At 46.0% G+C, this 20,003-nt stretch overlaps 1 protein-coding gene across 2 annotated transcripts in view; it reads right to left on the minus strand.

The window, feature by feature from the left end:
* The window catches only part of LOC103179705 (cadherin 2, type 1, N-cadherin (neuronal)), an 88,531-nt gene that overhangs the window by 10,475 nt on the left and 58,053 nt on the right, over positions 1-20,003 (minus strand). For both annotated transcript variants that reach the window (XM_042331857.1, XM_007895088.2), the window contains 7 exons: positions 17,339-17,568; positions 13,097-13,273; positions 11,824-11,979; positions 10,749-10,893; positions 8,090-8,262; positions 5,087-5,224; positions 2,902-3,087 (listed from right to left, as the gene is read on the minus strand). In XM_042331857.1, the coding sequence (XP_042187791.1) occupies positions 2,902-3,087; positions 5,087-5,224; positions 8,090-8,262; positions 10,749-10,893; positions 11,824-11,979; positions 13,097-13,273; positions 17,339-17,568 (1,205 nt within the window). The remainder of the gene's footprint in view (positions 1-2,901; positions 3,088-5,086; positions 5,225-8,089; positions 8,263-10,748; positions 10,894-11,823; positions 11,980-13,096; positions 13,274-17,338; positions 17,569-20,003) is intronic.

Consider the following 20,003-nt stretch of genomic DNA (forward strand, 5'->3'; position numbering starts at 1 on the left):
CTGTCACTGGCTGTTTGTGGGACATTGCTCTGCACAAGCTGACTGCGGTGCTCGCCTATAAATAAACAGTCACTACACTTTACAGCAACAACAACAACAAAATTACATTTGTATAACACCTTTCAAGTCGGGAGGACGTCCCAAAGCGCTGGACAGTCAGTGTTTCGGACTCGACCTAGGGGTTGGGATCGGGGAGAGTGGAGGGCAAGGGGGGAAGGAGGATGACTGAGGGCACGGTCGAAGAGGAGGGTCTTGAGATGGGTCTTGAAGGAAGCAAGGGAGTTGATGAGGCGGAGGGACTGCAGGATGGAGTTCCAGATGATGGGGGCAGAGTGGCTGAAGAACTGCCCGCAGGGGATGCGAAGTAGGCTGGCGTCTGCTGAGCAGAGGAAGTGGGCAGGTTGACAGGGGGTTAGGAGGTCGAAGAGGTAGGGGGAGCAAGGCCACAAAGGGCTTTGAAAGTGGGGACCAAGACGGTGCGGGGGCTAGAGGACAAACCGTTTGTGGAGATGAAGTGGAGGTGGTGTGAGAGGTACGATCTGAACCAGTCAAAGACAGAACCATGAAGATTGAGGTGAAAGGGGAGGCGGTGGATGAGGATAGAGTAGTTGACGGTATCGCAGACAGCAGAAAGGTCAAGGAAGACGAGGAGGCAGACGGAGCCCTGGTCACAGATAGGACAAAATGTCATTTGTCACTTTGTCATTAGGATTAGGGTGGGCGACACAGAAACCCCTTTTGGAGGGATTCATGAAGGGAGTGGTGGGAGAGGAAGGAGTGAAGCTGGGAAGCAACGACTCATTCCAGGACCTTGGAAAGGAAAGGGAGGTTGGAGATGGGGCAGTAGTTTGAGAGCAGGGTCCAGGGAGAGTTTTTTTAAGGATAGGAGTGATGACAGACATTTTTAAAGAGGTAGGATGGTGCCAGTGGACAGGGAGAGATTTATGATGTCTGTGAGTAGAGGGGCAAGGAGATGGAGCTGGGATGTAAGGACAGGGGCAGGGATGGGGTCGAGGGAGCAAGTGGTTGGTTTCAGCACATCCTGTGACCAACCTTCTGACGTGAAAGGTGCTATGGACCTTGTACAAGGATTTTATTCATATGTTAAGTAACTCTTGAAATACAACAACTTGCACGTATATAGCGCCCTCCACGCAGGGTAGCGTCTCAGAGCGCTCAACAGTAGCTGGTCAAAAAGGTTTTCAGAATGTGAAAGAGGGGGTGGGTGGGGGTACAAGGCGGAGGGATTGAGGGAGAGTGTTCCACAGTTTTGGGGCTCAGTGGCTGAAACCGCGACTTCCAATTGTGGTGCGGAGGGTGCGAGGGATGAGCAGGAGGCCGGTGCCAGTAGAGCGGAGGCGTCGGGTGGTGGTTTGGGGAGTGAGGAGGTCGGAGAGGTAGGGAGGTGCCAGAGAGTGAAGGGATTTGAACACGAGTGTGAGGATCTTGAAGTCGATCCGTTCAGTGATGGGGAGCCAGTGGAGCCTGGCCAGAACCGGGGAGATGAGGGTGCGGAGTTTGGTCCGGGTCAGTATGCGGGCGGCAGAGTTTTGAACGAGCTCGATTTTGAAGAAATGAGAATGTATTTTGAAGAAACGTCAGCAAATGTGTTTTATATTGAAGGAAAATGAAAGCTTGATGCAAAGCATACTGTCCCGTTAGCAGTTAATGATCACCGTGTATCAGTAAAACGTACCGGGCTCCACAGCTTGATGTGCCATCTGGAGCCATTATGTTCACTAATTATCCCAATAGCCACGTGAAGTGAATACTTATGAGCAAGATTACAAAGCTTACCATAATTATGGAACAAATGATATTCACATACCTCGCAAGCTATCCACATCTACATTATTGCAACAAGCGACTACCACAAAGGCGAAATGGATGGACCTTAAGTATTTTTTTTGTGTACTAATTCCTACGTCCTAAGTTCTAGGACTCACTTCGAAAATTACAAGCAGCCAGCAGTGAAATCAAGGTGGAGTGACCTAGAATGGATAGAGGTTCTAATAATAATAATAATAATAATAAACCTTGCATTTGATATAGCGCTTTTCACGTCGGGAGGACGTCCCAAAGTGCTTCACAGAACACACTGTAAAGTGAATTGACTGTATATTTGTGGGCGAACGACTATCGACTCATCCACAGAAGGGCAGACCAGTTATGGGTGGAGTAGTCCTTGTAAAGGTTGATTTTATATCAATACAGCTGCATTTATACATGAATGTATTTTTTTTGATCAGCCAGGTGTCTGACACGTGTGGAAACCCATCAACATGCTTAAGAGCAGAATCTAAACCAGACGGAGTTCCATGTGTCCCACTGACACATGGAAATTCCTGTATATTAGAATGGAATGAGCACTCTGTGTCTCTCTCTCTCTCCAATGAAGAGATACGCCCTGCTTATCTAATTCCAGAGATTATCAGGCACAGGTTCAGGGACCAGAGTGTGCATTGGAGCAACTCCAGGAGTTTAACCAGCTAAAACTGCATAGCTTGCCATTAAAAGCACTGCTTGGCAAGCCTGCTGCTTGTCCAGCTAGGACCACCCCACATGTCGCCCACAAATTCATTTTACAGTACATTCTGTGAAGTGCCTTGAGACGTCTCAAAGACTGTGATGAGGCGCTATATCAAATACACGATTATTATTAATATTTCTACATATTAAGGCTTTGGCTTGTAGGGTTAACAGAAGCTGAGTGGGAAGAATCCCTGCTCCCAGTGAAATGCACAGTTTGTTAAAATGTAGCACGTGAATGGGGGGGGGGAGGTAAAAAAGATTGCATTTATTTTGAAGAAATGTCAGCTAATGGGTTTCACGCACAGTGCGCCCAGAAGGAGCAGGCATTTACTTTGAAGCTGAATTGGGAAAAGTGAGCAGAACACATACCTTGACAACCGTCACCAGACCATCATTGCTAACGGGATCAGTGGGCACGCCAAAACGACCAGTAGGATCCCCACCAGTAATTTTATAGACCGCATTCCAAGCTCGACTGTGGGGATGATCCTTATCAGTCACTGTCAGGTTTGCCAGAACAATATTGATCCTATTTTCTGGGACTTCTCCATAGAACTGCAAAGGGAAAAAACACCCACGCATACATATATGAGAATTGGTTTAAGCTCTGCACTTCATCACACAGCAAACGCAAGTTTTGTTTTGTACTGACAGCAGTGTGTTTTTTTAAATGAATAACCCAGTTTGATGTTTACTTCACACAGTGAATACCAACCTTAAGGTAAATCTACAGAAATAACATGAAAGTCTCCAACAACTAAACATTGTAAAGCAACATTGAGGTTTGCAAGCATATACATCCATGTCGGTTACTGCCCTGAATTCTGCCTACTACACCGACCCAATATTGTAAATTGTCCACAACCGTACATTCACTTTGAACAAGATTTTCTTTTAAAGCACTAATAGAGGTGCTCAAAATTATGAGGGGATTCGATCGGGTGAACAGGGAGAAACTGTTTCCACTGGTGGGTGGGTCAGTAACCCCAGGACACAGATTTAAAGTAGTTTTAAAAGAAACAGAGGGGAGGTGAGGAGAAATGTTTTCACACAGCGAGTTGTACGGATCTGGAATGCATTGCCTGAAAGGGTTGTGGAAGCCAATTTGATAACAACATTTAAGAGAGAAGTGGATAATTATTTGGGAGGACAAACTTACAGGGCTATGGGGAGAGTGCGGGAGAGTGGGATTGAATTGGATAGCTCTTTCAAAGAACCGGCACAGACACGATGGGCCGAATGGCCCCCTTCTGTGCTGTATAATTCTATATTAGACTACATCATTCCTGTATAGGTTGCTTTCACTGCCACCTCACAACATTGACCTATTTTTGCCCAGGAGGGGTGGGGGGGGGGCAGTGAGGGAGAGTAGGATAGAGTTCAACAGATGCCGACCTGCCCAGCTCATACCTGAACTAAATTGTTAATAACTCTTCAATGTGGTAGGTAGTTCAAGAATTCAAGATCCTCATCCTCACCTACAAGGCCATTCACGGCCTTGCTCCCTCCTACCTCTCCGACCTACTATCCCTCTACCTACCTGCCCATACCCTCCGTTCCTCTGGCTCCGGTCTGCTCCACATCCCCCGCCCTAACCGCCCTACCATCGGTGGCCGGGCCTTCAGCCTCTCAGCCCCTAGTCTCTGGAACTCTATCCCCCAGTGCCTTCGCCCCCTCCTCCCTTTCCTCCTTCAAGGCCAGTCTCAAGACCTTTCTCTTTGACCGTGCCTTCAGCTCCCCTCTCGACTCTCTACCCCCTCCTCGCTCCCTCCCTTCCCTCCCCTCACCCTGACCATTTCCCCCCTGCTCGGGTCCTGACCCAACTGCACAGCGCCTTGAGACGTCCTCCCGATGTGAAAGGCGCTCAATAAATGGAATCTTGTTGTTGTTGTAGTTCTTTGTCCCCTTCCCTAGCTCTTAGGAAGGGCTTAGGCCATTTACAACAGAAGCAGCAACCCGACCGATGTCAACGAACTCACAGCGGACCAGGGATTTGATTTGAGACCTAGACCTTGCTCACCTGACCTACAACACTTGGTTTCTCTCTAGGCAGTTGCTTTACGCGCAGAACCATTGGTGGTGGGGGGGGGGGGCTGAGGAGGGAGAGACGGGAAGAGGAGCTCAATGCTGCAACTGATGGCTGACGTGTAATCTTTACTGAACCATCTGGTTGACAACTGCGTGGTGCAGAATGCTGCCAGCCAATGTGAAATGTCACTTATCACAGAGATTGTGGGATCACACTGTTGGATCCCAATATATGCAGGACAACATCTTTTGCACACACCTAAATATAACTCTCGGCATGAAACGATAAAGAGCAAAGTGGCACCGGTGTGGAAGCTCTTACCTTCCCCGCTGCAGTTTGGGGCGGTGGCAGTGGAAAGATATCCGTGTCTGCCAAACTTTCCCACTGCTTATCCAGCTAGTTACCCTGCTCGTTAGGGCTTTGGCTTGCAGGGTTAACAGAAGCTGAGTGGGATAAAACTAAAGCCTTTTTTAATTTAAAAAAAAGCCTCAAATACTCCCAAAACAATATCAACACAATACTTACTGTTACAGAGGTAAACTCTGGTGGGTTGTCGTTGACATCTATTACCGTAATGACAGCAGTCGCAGTGTTAGACAAGCCGTATGTTGGGCTTCCCTCCATGTCGGTAGCTTGTATTATTAAAGTGTACCGTGGAACTTTCTATTATGTAAACAGGAGAGGGAGGGAAGACAAAAAAGAACACATAATTAAATGTAACTGCGCTGGTCGTCCATCCTTTCCCCACTCTACGCTCTCATGGCTCTCACCCCAATGCTTTGTAACGTCCTATATAAATGTACATTTGTATAGTGCTGTATAATCCACCGCTAGAGATTGTCATGTCTTGGAGCTCATATCCATCACAAAGGCATCCCAATTAAGGACTCAAAGCTCAGGCTCCCTACAATTAATTCAATTCATGGAAAAATTTAAGTTTCAGTGCTGCAGTTTATGAAGCGTATGCTGTCATTTAGGATATGGAATGCAATAAGGATATGGAATGCTCTGCTAGGAGCGATGGTTGAGGCAATATCTATACGAGCTTTCAAAGGGGATCTGGAAAGTTGGCTAAAAAGAAATAAATTACAGGATATGGGGAAAGGGACAGGTTAAGGGGACTTGAAACGATTGCTTTTTAAAAGAGCCAATGCAGACACGATGGGCTGAATTGGTCTTCTTCTCAGCTGTAAATTTCTATGGTTCTGTAAGGAATTACGCTGTCAAGAGTAGGGATTCAATTGTTCTAGAGATTTTAAGTTTTTGATGCGAGCTTCTGAAGTGTTTGCTGTCAACTCAGATCCCAGGAGCATTTCAAAATGGAAGTGGGTCTATTGTGTGTATTTGTGTGCATGCTCGTGTTTGTACGGGGAAGGGAGAGAAAAAAAAGGAGTGTGAACCACACCATCACACATCGAAAATTTTCATATTCCAAACAATCACACCCCCCACCCCTCCTCCAACCTCAGACTTACCAGTAAATAAATACCCTGTGTTAAACTATCACCTAATGCCAGGTTTCATTACAAGGCAACTCAATTAAAACGCAGATTACTGAAGGAAGAATTGCCATGGGGCATCAAGCGGAAGGAAGCAGGGATAAAATTCCGAGATGTTCTCAAGACCCGATCGCACTTTACACCCGCGCAGCGACAGCAGTCTCGCAAAATGTCCACATTGTCGCCAGTAATTCCTCTTCTATAAGAAAACGTACTGCGCACGGGAATCAAAACGCACATCAAAGGGCTGAACAAATAGAAATTTGAGACTACTTTCCCTAAATGGAATGCATGACAAATACAAAGGATCCAAACACTCCCTTCACTGTTTACCGCCCTCTCCAAACCAGCGTTAATAGCTTTTCTCCATTTAGAGCAGAGTAAAGTTTCATCCTTTGTCTGCTTATTCTGTATAACACACACAGTGCGGCCAGTGAAATCAATGAGTAGGCACAGTTAGTATCGGTAGCACAGGAGGCTGCTATCGATTTGACCTGAAGCCTTGAGGGAATGGGGGGGGGAAGAAGAGAAGGGTTTACGTCTAACAGCTGTGATTCCACTCCAGAGAGACCATTAAGGTGCAGGTTGCTAGGTAATGGGCAGATCAATGACACCGCAGATTCTGTCGGCAGAGAAAGCCAGTCCTCTCACAAGCACGGGATCCCTTGGGTACCGTTATCAAAGAACATCGTCCTGTTGCCAAGCATTAACCGTTACCTATAAACTGATCCCTCCCTCTTTGGCTGGAAGGTTTGTTTTTGCAATGATGACACAGATATCCCTATTGGGACAATTAAAAAGGTCTGACCAGCCAAAATTACACGTCGAAATGCAATTTTGCCAGGATTTTCCATACTCCCCAATTACCACCTGTGCCCCAATTGCTGTCAAGAGAATTAACTGTCTACACGCTTCACGGTTTATGCATCTCTTCCCAGTTGGCGTATCATTTTTTTTGGGTGGGGGGGGGGGGGTCAGCTGGGTGTCTTACACATGCAGGAATCCATCAGCATACATAAGTGTATCCAAACAAAACAAAAATTATGTCCAAACATTACACCCCACCTACACATGGTAATTCAAGAGATAGATTGTTGGAATGGAATGCACTCTCTCTCCCTGGAGGGATGCATCCTGCTTACCTAATTCGGTAACGTATTAGGCACAGGTTAGCAAGAGCCAAGGCTTGGGGACCACAGAATGTGCATTGGGGTAACTGCTGGGAGTCTAACCAGCTAAAACCACACAGCTTGCCATTCAGAGCACGGTCTATCAAGCTTTCCCGATGCTCGTCTAGCTAGACAACTCTACCCGTTAAGAGCTTTGGCTTGCAGGGTTAACGAGAGCTAACGGTATCCTTTTTTTCTTAAAAAGCAACATAAGAAGTCAATCATTTTCAAGGCTTATTTTCTTTCAAACATCCCTGATCGCTAACAATGCTTAAATTTATATATATGATATATAAATTTATCATATGTACATGTTTAGATCCTTCTTTTACTGCATGACTCAAAAGGTACCTCTTTTTGGGATACATTATGAGTAGCTCAGGATATGACACATGCACCCGACCAGCAGAATAGTGGAAGGCAAACTGAATGGGCCTTGGGTCTTTTTTCATCCAGCATTTCCTATATTCCTATGTTGACCGCACTTCCGGTTATCCTCCCAACTCTGGTGCCGAGCCAGAATTGTCCAGCGCTTTGGGACGTCCTCCTGACTTGAAAGGTGCTGCCTTATAAGTATAAATGTTACTGTATTTCTGCAACGCACCTCAATGGCTTCATTTAATATTCTGCAGCCCTTTTTTTAATAATAATCCTTGCATTTCATATAGCGCCTTTTCATGTCTTTGAGACATCTCAAAGCGCTTCACAGAATATACTGTAAAATGTATATTTTGTGGGTGAGACACGGCAGCCAATTGCGCACAGCGGTGTCCCACAAACAGTCATACATTGAAGTGACCAAATTCTTTTCATTTATTTTGAAGGAATTTATGTTCAATAGATATCAACAGATACAATACCTCTCTGTCTAGCCCGGCTGCCACTGTGACGATAGCTCCGGTCTCATTATTGATGGTGAACATGTTTGAGGACGGGCTGCTTGGTGTCTGGGAGAGGATCTTGTATCGCAATATGCCGTTGGACGAATGAGGATCATCAGCGTCAACAGAAGTTACAGTCATGACATAGGTTCCTGGGTAGGAAGGGAGAGGAAAGGTCAATCTCCGGCAAGTGTGTAAATAGTTTATAAACACTCTCTCGCCTCGATACACTCGCTGCATTGCATGGCCCATTAACTCTTCAAGACGATCTGTGCAACACTTTTGTGAGATTCAAATGAGTTCCATTAGAGGCAAAATAGCACTTCCCTACAAAGAAAATACTCTCATCAGCTATTCAGGTCCATCCAATCCTCTGCAAAGCCCATTTGAATTGCTCTCGAACTATCTTCTGCTGAGAGAATAGGAGTTTGGTGGGGTGGGGGAGGAGAGGAACAAGACTAGGGGCACGGTGGCAACTCGCACAGCTACCAGGGATAAAGGAAGGGGGAATTGGAGTGGGGAGCGGGGGATTGTCTAGAGTATCAATACAATCAAGGACAAGTTGATCCAACTGGTCTGTTTCTGTGCTGCCTCACTCCACGTAGCCTGATTTGTTCAGAATACGAAAGGCTTGATAGCGGGAATAGAGAGTGGAGAAATTTGTTATTGAGTTGCACTGTGAGGACACTTCTGAATTTCAAGTGAAGAGGCGTGGCGAGGGTAGATTTAGCTTACTTCTGTTCTGCGTTGGAACCAGACTTGGAATATCATCAACTAATAATAAAAATAATAATAATAGCAAAGGTGGGATAATGTTCTGAGCTCCAGCACAGGCCAGCCTCACTTGTTGAAGACCGCAAAAATTCACTCTGCCCCCATCCTCCCGTCTCAAAAAATAGACTCGTGAAGGACTGCGCTATATATCACTGAAGTGTTATGGCATCTGAGAGCCACACACTTGAGAAGAGAAATAACACAGGATGCTCTGGACAGCACTTGTGTCACACAAGCAGAGAGGAGTTTCCGTCCTGCATCAGAGGAATACAATACAATTCTACTGTAAAACAGAACCAGCCTTTTCCTTCGTTCAGCAAACAGCGACCTGCTTCACGTTCCCTACCTGACCTACCCATCCCACCTTCGGCGGATAAGCTTTCAACCATTCTGTTCCCACTCTCTGGAACTCAATCCCACGGTCCCTTCGCCTCGCTTCCCCCCTTGCCTGCTTCATAGCCCTTCTCTTCGACCGTGCCTTTGGTTTCCCTCCCACTTCTCTGCCTTCCCTCACCCCTACGCCACCCTTCCCCCATGCTTGGGCCCCGACACCTGTCTGTTCAGCGCTTTGGGACGTCCTCCCGACGTGAAAGGCGTTCTATAAATGTAATTTTGTTGTTGTTGTTGTTGTTCCCCTCTTTTACATCACGACTGAAGGCTTTCCTCCCTCCCTCTGACTTCGCCTCTGTTAAGCGCTCCGAACGCTGCCCTGAGTGAAGAACGCTATATATATATGCACACACACACCCTCCCCTCCCTTCTCCCCCCCGACCCCAGCTTGGGTCTGAAACGCTGCACATGGTCCAGCGCCTTGGGACCTGACGTGAAAGGCGCTATACAAATGTAATCTTGTTGTTGTTGCTGTATATAAAAGCAAATTGCTGTGTAGAATGCCCTGCTAAGTAAGGTGATAGAGGCAGAGTCCACTGTCAGTTTCAACAGAGAAGTAGACAGGTATATGAAGGATAGAGGCTATGGGTATGGGGATAGGGCAGGGCAGCGCAATTGAATGAACACCTTGTTTCCAGAGCTGGTGCAGCCTCCTTTTGTGCTATAAACCTTGATGATTCCACTAAAGGACCAATTTCTGGCACAAACAGTTGATCTGATGCCAAGACTTAAAGACCAGGAAACCCGGGGCAAAAAAGTAGAATGTGGAAGTCACATTGCTCAGGAGAACACAGCAACTAATTGTAGCATAAAGTCAAATTTACAGTGATGTCAAGCCAAGCAGAAAGGAGACAAGCTAGCACTTAAGATTAGGTCTGTCTCACTGTGGAGGCTACAAACTGGATTTCCTAAAACAAAAGCAGAAGGTTTCATGGGACTCCATTTGCGAATGCGCTAATAATGCAATGTAATGTTTTGCCTAGGGAGAGAATCCCCTTTGAACGAAGGGGGAGTGTGCCAGCAACTTATGAATAATAAATAATAATAATCTTTGCATTATCACGTCTTAGAGACGTCTCAAAGCGCTTCACAGAATATACTGTAAAGTGAATTGACTGTATAATTTGTGGGTGAAACGCGACAGCCAGTTGCGCACAGCAGTGTCTCACAAACAGTCGTGGGTTGAGTGACCAAATTATTATTTTTTTAAAAAAATGTATGGGCTTACTAACCCCTGGAAAAGCAATTCGCCAATCGACTAACAACCAGGTTTTTACCTAGGTAGAAGGCGTGTGGAGTAAGGAAATTTGCCCAACATTTCACCCTGCTCGGGAATCGAACCCGGGTCCTCTCGCTTGCGAGGCGAGTGCTCTAACCAATACATCACAGGACTTTATAATCTGAATCATCAAGTGCACAATCAATCACTGTTTACGGACACAATTGGGAACTCTTAAATGAGTTGCCGTTTTACCTGGCTTCGACCCTTCAGGAACAGACCCATTCCAAATTGGATGCAAAAACTCAGGCCGGTTATCATTCATATCGATGACGTTTATGACGATGTCGATGGGATTCTCCACTTGATTTCCATTCAGGTCCACAGCATGGGCCCTCAGCTGCCAGACAAAAACTATATGATTAGCACAGCCTTTAAAACCAAGTGCAGTCACCAAGAGCGATATTTTCATCCGCAAAACACACAGTCACATCACGTTACAGTCAATCCAGTGAAGCACTTTGGGCCATCCTCCCGACATGAAAGGTGCTGTATCAAATGTAAGTGTTATCATTAACCTTTGGTCATTCACTTCACGGCTGTTTTGGGACCTCGCTGTGCGCAAATTGTTTGCTGCCACGTTTGACCTACAGAACGCACGGTCACTGCACTCCGCAGTAAAATCCCGTGAAGCTCTTTGAGACCACGATAGGTCGCTGTGCTAAATTACGATAAATATCAGCTGCATAAACTTTCTAGCCCATTAAAGACTACCCTAACTGCAAGAAATTCATGAACAAGCCATGGAAGCACGTCCCACAGATTTTAATCTTTATTAAGTGCGGGGGCTCACACTGCAGTTCCTGCCTCTTCAATTTTTTTAGCTTCAGAACTTCTAAAAACTTTGCAATAAAGCTTTTGCATATCAATAAGCCAATTACAGTAAACGTCACATAAGTCGTAACAGTTCGGACCATACATTTAATATGATTTATGCAAAGTACGAGTTATGCCAAACATGCACAGAATATAAACTCTACAACGGGACTTGGACAAATGTACAACTTAAGGTGATTTATACAGATCAGACTTAGGCGCGTTTTACTGAGGATATTTTCAATGTAAACCCGGGGATTTTTGCTTGTGAGCAAAATAGATATTGGTATGTACATTTCACCCAAAGACAGAGAGTAACTCCAATTGAGTTTATCCTGCGAAGCTTTCTGAGACGTCCTCTTGACGTGAAAGGAGTCAAATCATATGCAAGGATCATTTAATCATTTTTTTAAAGAAAGAAATGGGAGTTGTTGAGAGGAAAACATCCACTTACATGATAAGAAGCAATTTCTTCCCGATCCAAAGGTTTAAGGACGGCCAGCTGGCCGGAGACGGGACTGATGTTAAAAATCCCAGTTGGTGGCTGGTCGGCTCCTGGTCCAGTAACACTGTAGCGTAACGAGCGGTTTTTATCGCGATCTGATCGGATCTAGTGATACAGGAAGAAGACATTGATTTATATATCGTCGGGGGAGCGAGAGAGAAAAAAAATCGACAGAGATAGAAGAAGAAAGGAAAACACTGGTGTTCGTTGTGCTATTTCTACTATTGTCCTGAAGCACAATGCTTTGTAGCACCTCACCCTATTCTCCAGACCTACCTCTTTGATTGAGCTTTCGGTTACCTTTCCCCTCCCCTCCTCATTCCCTTTCAGCTCTTAACCCCAAGCTCGTGTGCTCAGCCAGTAGCGTCAAGTGCCCTCTCAATGCAAAAGGCATTGTATAAATACAATCTATGTTGTATTGTGCAATGTCATAATGCTGATCCTCACGTTACATCCATGAATCTGATGGTGAGTTTTGAAGTTCTAACACAGGTCATTAAATCCAACCTCAGATTGGTCTTTGCCAATTTTATGAGGAGCCAAATTAAGCATTGAAGACTACAAATACATTAGTTATTTTCTATTTGTCAGACCCCCCCCGCCACTCTAACTGCTTTGATGACACAAACTCTTTCCGCAGTTTTTGAAAAGAATGTCAACAAACAATCAAGTTACTGCCATTCAGTTATCACAAGATTATAGCCCGTTCACCAATCCCCATGCGCTAGGCAAATTTTGCTGCCCAAATTCATGAACATACACTCGGTTTAAATATTCCGCCAACGCCACCTAAGGCGTGTGAACCTTTACGCAAGTGTCGATCTCACTGAACAAAAGGCAGCCGAATTCTCTTCAGAAGCCACACGGAAATCAGTGTAAAGTAAACCTACGTATAATATTTTTACGCAGGTAAAGCCCGATTGGCACACAAGTATACAACAGCTTATATAATATACATCACCCGGCTCCCCTGGCTCCTCATCCCCCAGAGGACAGAGTTCAATATCCTCGTCCTCGCCTTCAAGGCCTTGCTCCTTCCTATCTCTGTGACCCGCTAACCCCATATCAGCCTATCCGCTCCACCACTCAGCATGAAATGCGCTTTACAAATGTAATTTGTTGTTGTTTCTCACACTCTTCCACTCATTTCACACCACTCCCCTCAACTCCCCACCCACCCAATCACTCTTACTACCACCCTAGCTCTCGTGAAATTCCTTACCCTGACTAACTCCTGCGGGAAGGGACCTCTGAAATTTTCGGGCACGTTAATTGGAGGGATGACCCAGTCTCTCTTCTGCCTCTTGAGCTGATTCTGCGACTCAGGCGGGGCCATTGGAAACACAATGTCGGGCACTTGCTGAAACAAAGCTCCACCACCATCGCTACTCTTCCAGCTCTGCAGGAAAAAAAAATGGGAGATGATAAAAAATACAGTCAACAACATTGGTTTTCTTTCACAACCAAACGTACACCCAATGCTCATCGGTGGCCAGATGGAATAATTGTTTAATACAGAAACTGCCCACTTGGCTCATCAAGTCAAGCCCTTTTTTTCAAGCCCTCATCAAGGCCTTTTTCCTCCACTTGGGCCAAGCCTAATTTAATGTCGCTCTCCAGAAACCCCTTTCATGGCCTGATCTGATTGAGGTGTTTAAAATGATAAAGGGATTCGATAGGGTAGCTACAGAGAAATGATTGTCTCTAGTGGGGGAATCCAGAACAAGGTGGCATCATCTTAAAATTAGAGCTAGGCCATTTAGGAGTGAAATCAGGAAGCTTTTTTTTTAGGGTAGTGGAAATCTGGAACTCTCTGCCCCAAAAGGCTGTGGTTGCTGGATCCATTCAAATGTTCAAGACTGAGGTGGATAGATATTTGTTAGGACAGGGTATCAAGGGCTATGGGGCAAAGGTGGGTAATTGAAGACAATAAGCTTGAGGGGCTGAATGGCCTATGTTCAATGTTCCTCCTCCTTGAAGCATCCAAATGCACAAATACAAATTCAAAGGCACTGCAATTCCCATGAGGCGCTCCTTATCGTCCGTCTAATTCCCCTTTGAAAAGCGATTTCACTAAATGTTTGTGGCAGGGAATTGCACATTCCAAACCCATTGCTGTGTTTAATTCGGTAGAACTGCATTACAAGGCAGTGAGTGGTGGGAGGAGGAGGTGTGGGAAAGATGGGCAAAATCATAGTCCAAGAGGTAAGGTTTGAGGTGAGCTTTAAAGCGGGGAGGGTGGAGGCGAGACAGAGGGAGCTCTAGATTCCAGACTCAGAATGGGGGGGGCAGGGGAGCTGAGGAGAAAGAAGAAAGGTGGGGCCATAAAATCCCTATCCGGATAGTAATGGGGGTCTGATTGGCAGTCAGTGCTTCTGCATTGTGATCCCACCAGTTGTACGGCTGGTAATTACTGTACACTGATACGTCCAGTTCCATTTATGTGTATCGCTCTTCAGAATACCTCAAAGTGCCTCTTGCAAGGCTGCGTTCATTTTGTTTCGTAAGTGAATGTCCACCCCTCCCATCCCCACCACACACACAACCCCCGCACCCCCCCAACACATACACCCACCCACACACCCGTACTCACACCCCACCCATACACTCCCACACGCACACAGACAAACCACACACACAAACCACCCAAGAGAACTCCTGGGCTCGCTCCACTATAATTGATAATCTCCCTTCAAAAAAATAATCTGGCAAACGAGTACATAATTCAGGGGGTGGACAGGATGTGGGCTTTTTTCAATTACAAAATAAGTTAATGATAAATACGAATGGCTTACAAAAAAGGAATGAATCCCGACATTTATGGGCTTATTAAACCTGGCAGCGCAGACTTGTAATTACATTGTACAGGAGCCAGGAAGCAGTGAGGGTAACTGATGCTCTGTATTTCGGTTGGTGCAACCAATTGGCTGCTGTGTTTCGTCCACAAAATACACAGTCAATCCAATTTTAAATATATTCTGCGAAGCGCTTTGAGACTTCTCAACACACGATAAGGCTTGAGAGAAAGCATTTGCAACCAATCTCGCCAGTGCATTGCAGTTTGCAGCCAAGCAGCGCATATTGGGGGGGGGGTGGTTATTACCGTTCAGCAATCGCAAGCTAATTTTAACGTTCAACAGCAATTAAACAGTTGCCTGTCAGGGGACGGAGAGAATGGCAGAACAGAAAACCTAATAAGACTGAAAAGAATACATCACAGTCAATGAAACAATGCAGTGGGTTAGATATGATGGGTTGTCGCTGGTAATTAGAAAACGATTCCAAGGATAAGGATCAAACAATACACTGATACAATTAGCTGACTGCAGCGAGTCCACACACACACACACACAATATAAAATATAATTACTCTATGCTGAACTTTAAAATTCTTTTAAAGTTATAAAAATAAACTGAGAAGGATGGCAGCTTTTTTTTTGCGCTGCCCACTTCCCAGCAACTATAAAATAAATAAAGTTATAGTTCGATGCAGGCCCCTTTCACTTTGGGAGAACCTCACCGTTTGTGAAGTGTAGCGACTGTGAATCTTGTAGGCAAGGCAGCAGTCAATTTGCGCACAGCAATGTCCCACAAACATCCATGAGGTGAATGACCAATTTTTTTTAATTTGGGGGATTATTGCTAAGGTGAAACTCTCTCAAAGTCCCGTTGTGGGGTCTTGATCCACCTCTTTTCAAGCAGGGCTATAGGATATTCAACATCCACCTGAACAGGCAGACGGGACCTCAGTTTAACTTCTCATCAGTAACGACGGCACATTATTGGAGCGTCAGCCTAGACTACATAAGGTCAAATTCCCGACGTGGGGCTTGAACCCACGACCTTCTGGCTCAAGTGCTACCGATTGAGCCAGGCTGACAAACACCTTGATGCAAACTAGCTGCCGTGATCGTTTTTTGAAGTACACGCTCCACAGAATTTCTTGCGGTAGAGTGAAACGTCAGCCTAGACCAGGGTGGTCCAACCTTTTGGCTGCTGAGGGCCGGATGCCCTATTTGAGAAACTTCCGCGGGCCACATAAGCAATAATTTTATGGTTCCCTTCCAGAAACATAACATAACATTTACTGATTATGGAGGGAGCATAATCAGCAAAAGTGCCACTAAATAGGACAGGGTCAGTATAACTGAAACACTCTAAAACTGGAATCCATCTATATTAAAAAAAACAGTGGCAACTCGGCTCCAACAACAACAACTTGGATTTATATAGCGCCCTCCACGCCAGACGGCATCTCAGAGCGCTTTACAGTAACGGATCCCGGCGCCGAGCCAGGGGGAGGGGGAGGAAAGTGACCAAAGGCGCGGTCGAAGAGAAAGGTTTTCAGCAGAGACCTGAAAATAGGAAGAGAGGGAGCGAGGCGAAGGGAGTGAGGAAGGGAATTCCAGAGCCTCGGGGCATAGTGGCTGAAGGCACGGCCGCCAAGGGTGGAGCGGAAGTCTTGGGGGACGAGGAGGAGGCCAGACCCGGAGGAACAAAGGCAATGGTACTGTTTTGAGGAGAAAGGAGGTCAGAGAGGTAGGGGGGGTGCAGAGGAGTGGAGGGATTTGAATACAAGGGTGAGGATCTTGAAGTTGATCCTCTCTGGGACAGGCAGCCAAGGACTGGGGTAATCGGGGAGCGGAGTTTGGGGTGGGTGAGAATGCGGGCGGCAGAGTGTTGAATGATCTGGATTCTATGGATGGTCGTGGATGGGAGACCGGCGAGGAGGGCGTTAGAATAGTCCAGCCGAGAGGCTCCAACACACAATTGAGGAATTTAAATATTATGCGCTTCCAGCTTTGTGGAAGTAACCTACTGTTGCTACAGCTTTAGGGAACTGCTGTGCTATAATTTATTTGACTTTATGCAGAGCAGCTGGGTGATATACTAGCGTACACACTGGGACTCTCGGCAATAACAAAAGCAACAGTGAAATAGGTTCATCATCTTCAAGCCAATTCTGAACTCTTAATGCTGTGACAGGCTGGATTTTGGACAGAGTCAACCTCAGTTTTGACACTGACCCGACCCAATCCAACACGCACTCTGGGGTCATTCACAAACCGAGGTCTGGTCCCGTCTGCCTGTTTAGATGGACGTTAAAACATCCCGTAGCGCTCGATAGAAGTTAGTTTCTCACAGTGTCCTGGATGATAATCCACCCCCCGATAAAATCGTTCATTCACTTTATAGCTGCTTGTGGAACATTGTGTGTGAAAATGGGCTGCCGCGTTTCACCATGTTTACAGTGTGTCCTGTGAAGCACTTTGCGTCTCAGAGCGCTTTACAGTAACGGATCCCGGGACCGGGCCAGGGGGAGGGGGAGGAAGTTGACCAATGGCGCTGTCGAAAAGAGACAGCTCAACGATGTGATAAGGCACTACCATCATGTGCGAGAATTATTGTATATCAGAATTATACATCAAGACTATCGATATCATTGTCAGTGCGTTGCTATTACCTTCTGAACAGGATGCTGGGCGTCTCGCTCCTGCCTCACAGTTAGCTTCACGGCAGCTTGCCATTGTTCCCGAGTCTGTGGTCGTCGTGCGGTGATCACAAACTTCGCCTGCTTCCCCGACACGTGGACGCTTTGCGCCGCATATACCGAGCCGTCAGGGTGTACCCCGATATTCGGGTCGTTCGTTTCATACTGTACGGTCGCACCTCCGGAGCAGTCGTTAAATCCCACTGAAAAAACGAAATAGCACGGCACTTATTGACACCATCTGCACAGGCGGAAACAGGTGGCTGGCAATGCAACCTTTCACGCCAACACTGTTAGAAACAATAGACTTCAAAATACAAGTTCCTGGTTATGAAATCAGCCCAGGCACCTTTAATAATAATCCTTGCATTTGACATAGCGCCTTATCTCATCATTGAGGCGTCTCAAAGCGCTTCACAGAATATGCCGTGACTCGGCAAAAAAAAAAAACACACAGCCACCCCACTTTACAGTGTGTCCTGCAAATCGCTTCTCGACTTCCTCTCGACGTGGAAGGCATTATAATCAAATGCAATGATTATCATTACCGTCGCACCGCCCGCTTATATACAGTGATAGATGCCTGGTGAATTTTTAGCATTTCATATGATAGATGTGTTTTGTTAAAGATTTTTTTTAATAAAAAAATTCATGATATCATAGGATAGAGATAGAAAAAAAGGGATAGTTCAATATGAAAAGCGAGCTGTATAATCTTAGAAGACAACTACAAACAGTTTCTGTTGTGTCAGTGTAATTGGTTTCGGATACTGTATGTGGCTCAGGAGATAAGAAAACTCAGCCCGCGTTAACTAGCCATCTGATAAAGGCACTAATGGGCTGACTCACATAAGGCAGCCTATAGTTTTGCGGCTGTCCTTCGGGCACTGCACAGATTACGCACGATTTGTGGATGTGATTGCCCAACCAGTTATTAAAAACTGTAAAGGATTAGGAGCCAAGCATTAAAGTTAAGAGAACATCAAGACCCAGGAGCTTACTGGAAAGCCGAGTTTGCAAAGTCGCACTAAAAGTGAACACGGAACCTGAACCGGCCTGAGCTGCTCCGAGACAATTGGAACACGTGGCCAGATTGGGTTGTGAAGGGTCTGCACAAAAACCCCGCAACTGGAACGAAATTGCTCGTGTAGAAATTGTTGCATAAAAGCTTCGGCTCAATAAGGGGGCTAATAAGGTGTTGCACGTGTTGGCCAGCCCTCTGTGACGGTCTCGGACAGTCCAGATCCTGAGCCAGGCAGGTCCAGGGCACTGCTGATGACAGCACAGTCAGCCGGCTCAGCAGCAGGACTTGAAGGGCAAACCAGACAGTGGGAGCAGAGATTCTTCCCACTCAGCTCCTGCTAACCCTGCAAGCCAAAGCCCTAACAGGTAGGGGGTACTAGTTGGACAAGCAATGGACAAACAGTACTCTCAATGGCAAGCTATGCGGTTGTAGCTGGATGAGTCCCAGCAGTTACTCCAACGCACTTTCTGGGATTCCCCTGAGCCTTGGCTTTTCTGTACCCCAGTACTCTCCAGGATTAGATAAACAGGGTGCATCCCTCCAGGGGAGAAGAGCTTTCCAATCCAGACACAGGGAAATTTCCATGTGCAGGTGGTGTATATGTGTGGAACTCAGTCTGGTTTGGATACTCTTAAGCACCGTGAACGGTTTCTGCACGTCAGACACTCGAATGCTTTCTGACACAGAAAAACAGAACCCACCACGATTCATCTGTAAAACTGCACTGTCAGCGCGTCTCAAGCACTCTGGGGGTGGTACCCTATGTGATAGGCGCTATATAAATTCAAGTTGTTGTCTGCAGTAAGACCATCTCTGGCCCAGTCAGACTAAACCCACACTCAACCTTTATCTGAGTATGCTCATTATAGATCAGTATAGTATGGATCTTTTCCAAAAGTAAAAAGAAGCCATAAAGGATGTGAAAAGGGATGGGTCCTTATTAATAATATTAATCCTGACATTTTATGGCACTCCTTTCACGTTGCAAGGACGTCTGAAAGCACTTCAGAGGATTTGACTGAATGTGAAGTGATTGGGTGTTTGTAGGCAAACAAGCGGCAGCCACTTTGTATGCAAATATATGCCATGAACAGCCATGGAGTGAATGACCAAATGAGGGCTAGGGGCAAAAATTGTTAGCTAGGCGGGAGGGAGACAGTCTCTTCTCTTAGAGGCCTTTTAAGGTTTTAATTCAGCTTTGGACCTTCTGCAAGAGACATCAGCCAGCATCTTCCCCTCACAGCGAATGAATTAAAAATCCAATTACAATTTGTGTTTCGGGATGCGGCCCCAATAGGGAGGCAAATAGCTCCAATAACAGCGCATTGGGAGAAGCAAAAGCACATCTCAATGTGACCTGTCATCTGAACAATGTAGGCATTAAGATGAACAAGTGGCAAAGTGAATGCTGCTTTTATTTTGCGTCTCCGCAGGCTCACTATGCAAAGTTAAACTGCGTGTCAGCCTGGCAACTGGTAGCAGTCTCGTTTGAGTCAGGTTCTACATTCACCCTCAAGACGGGCAGTTTCTCCACTTTATAGTAAAGCCTGTGAAGCGCTTTGAAATGCCTGCCCGGCGTGAAAGGTACCTACATCTGTTTTTGTTCAGTCAGGT

The sequence above is a fragment of the Callorhinchus milii genome, unplaced genomic scaffold, assembly GCF_018977255.1.
Source record: "Callorhinchus milii isolate IMCB2004 unplaced genomic scaffold, IMCB_Cmil_1.0 Scaffold2, whole genome shotgun sequence".
NCBI lineage: Eukaryota > Metazoa > Chordata > Chondrichthyes > Chimaeriformes > Callorhinchidae > Callorhinchus > Callorhinchus milii.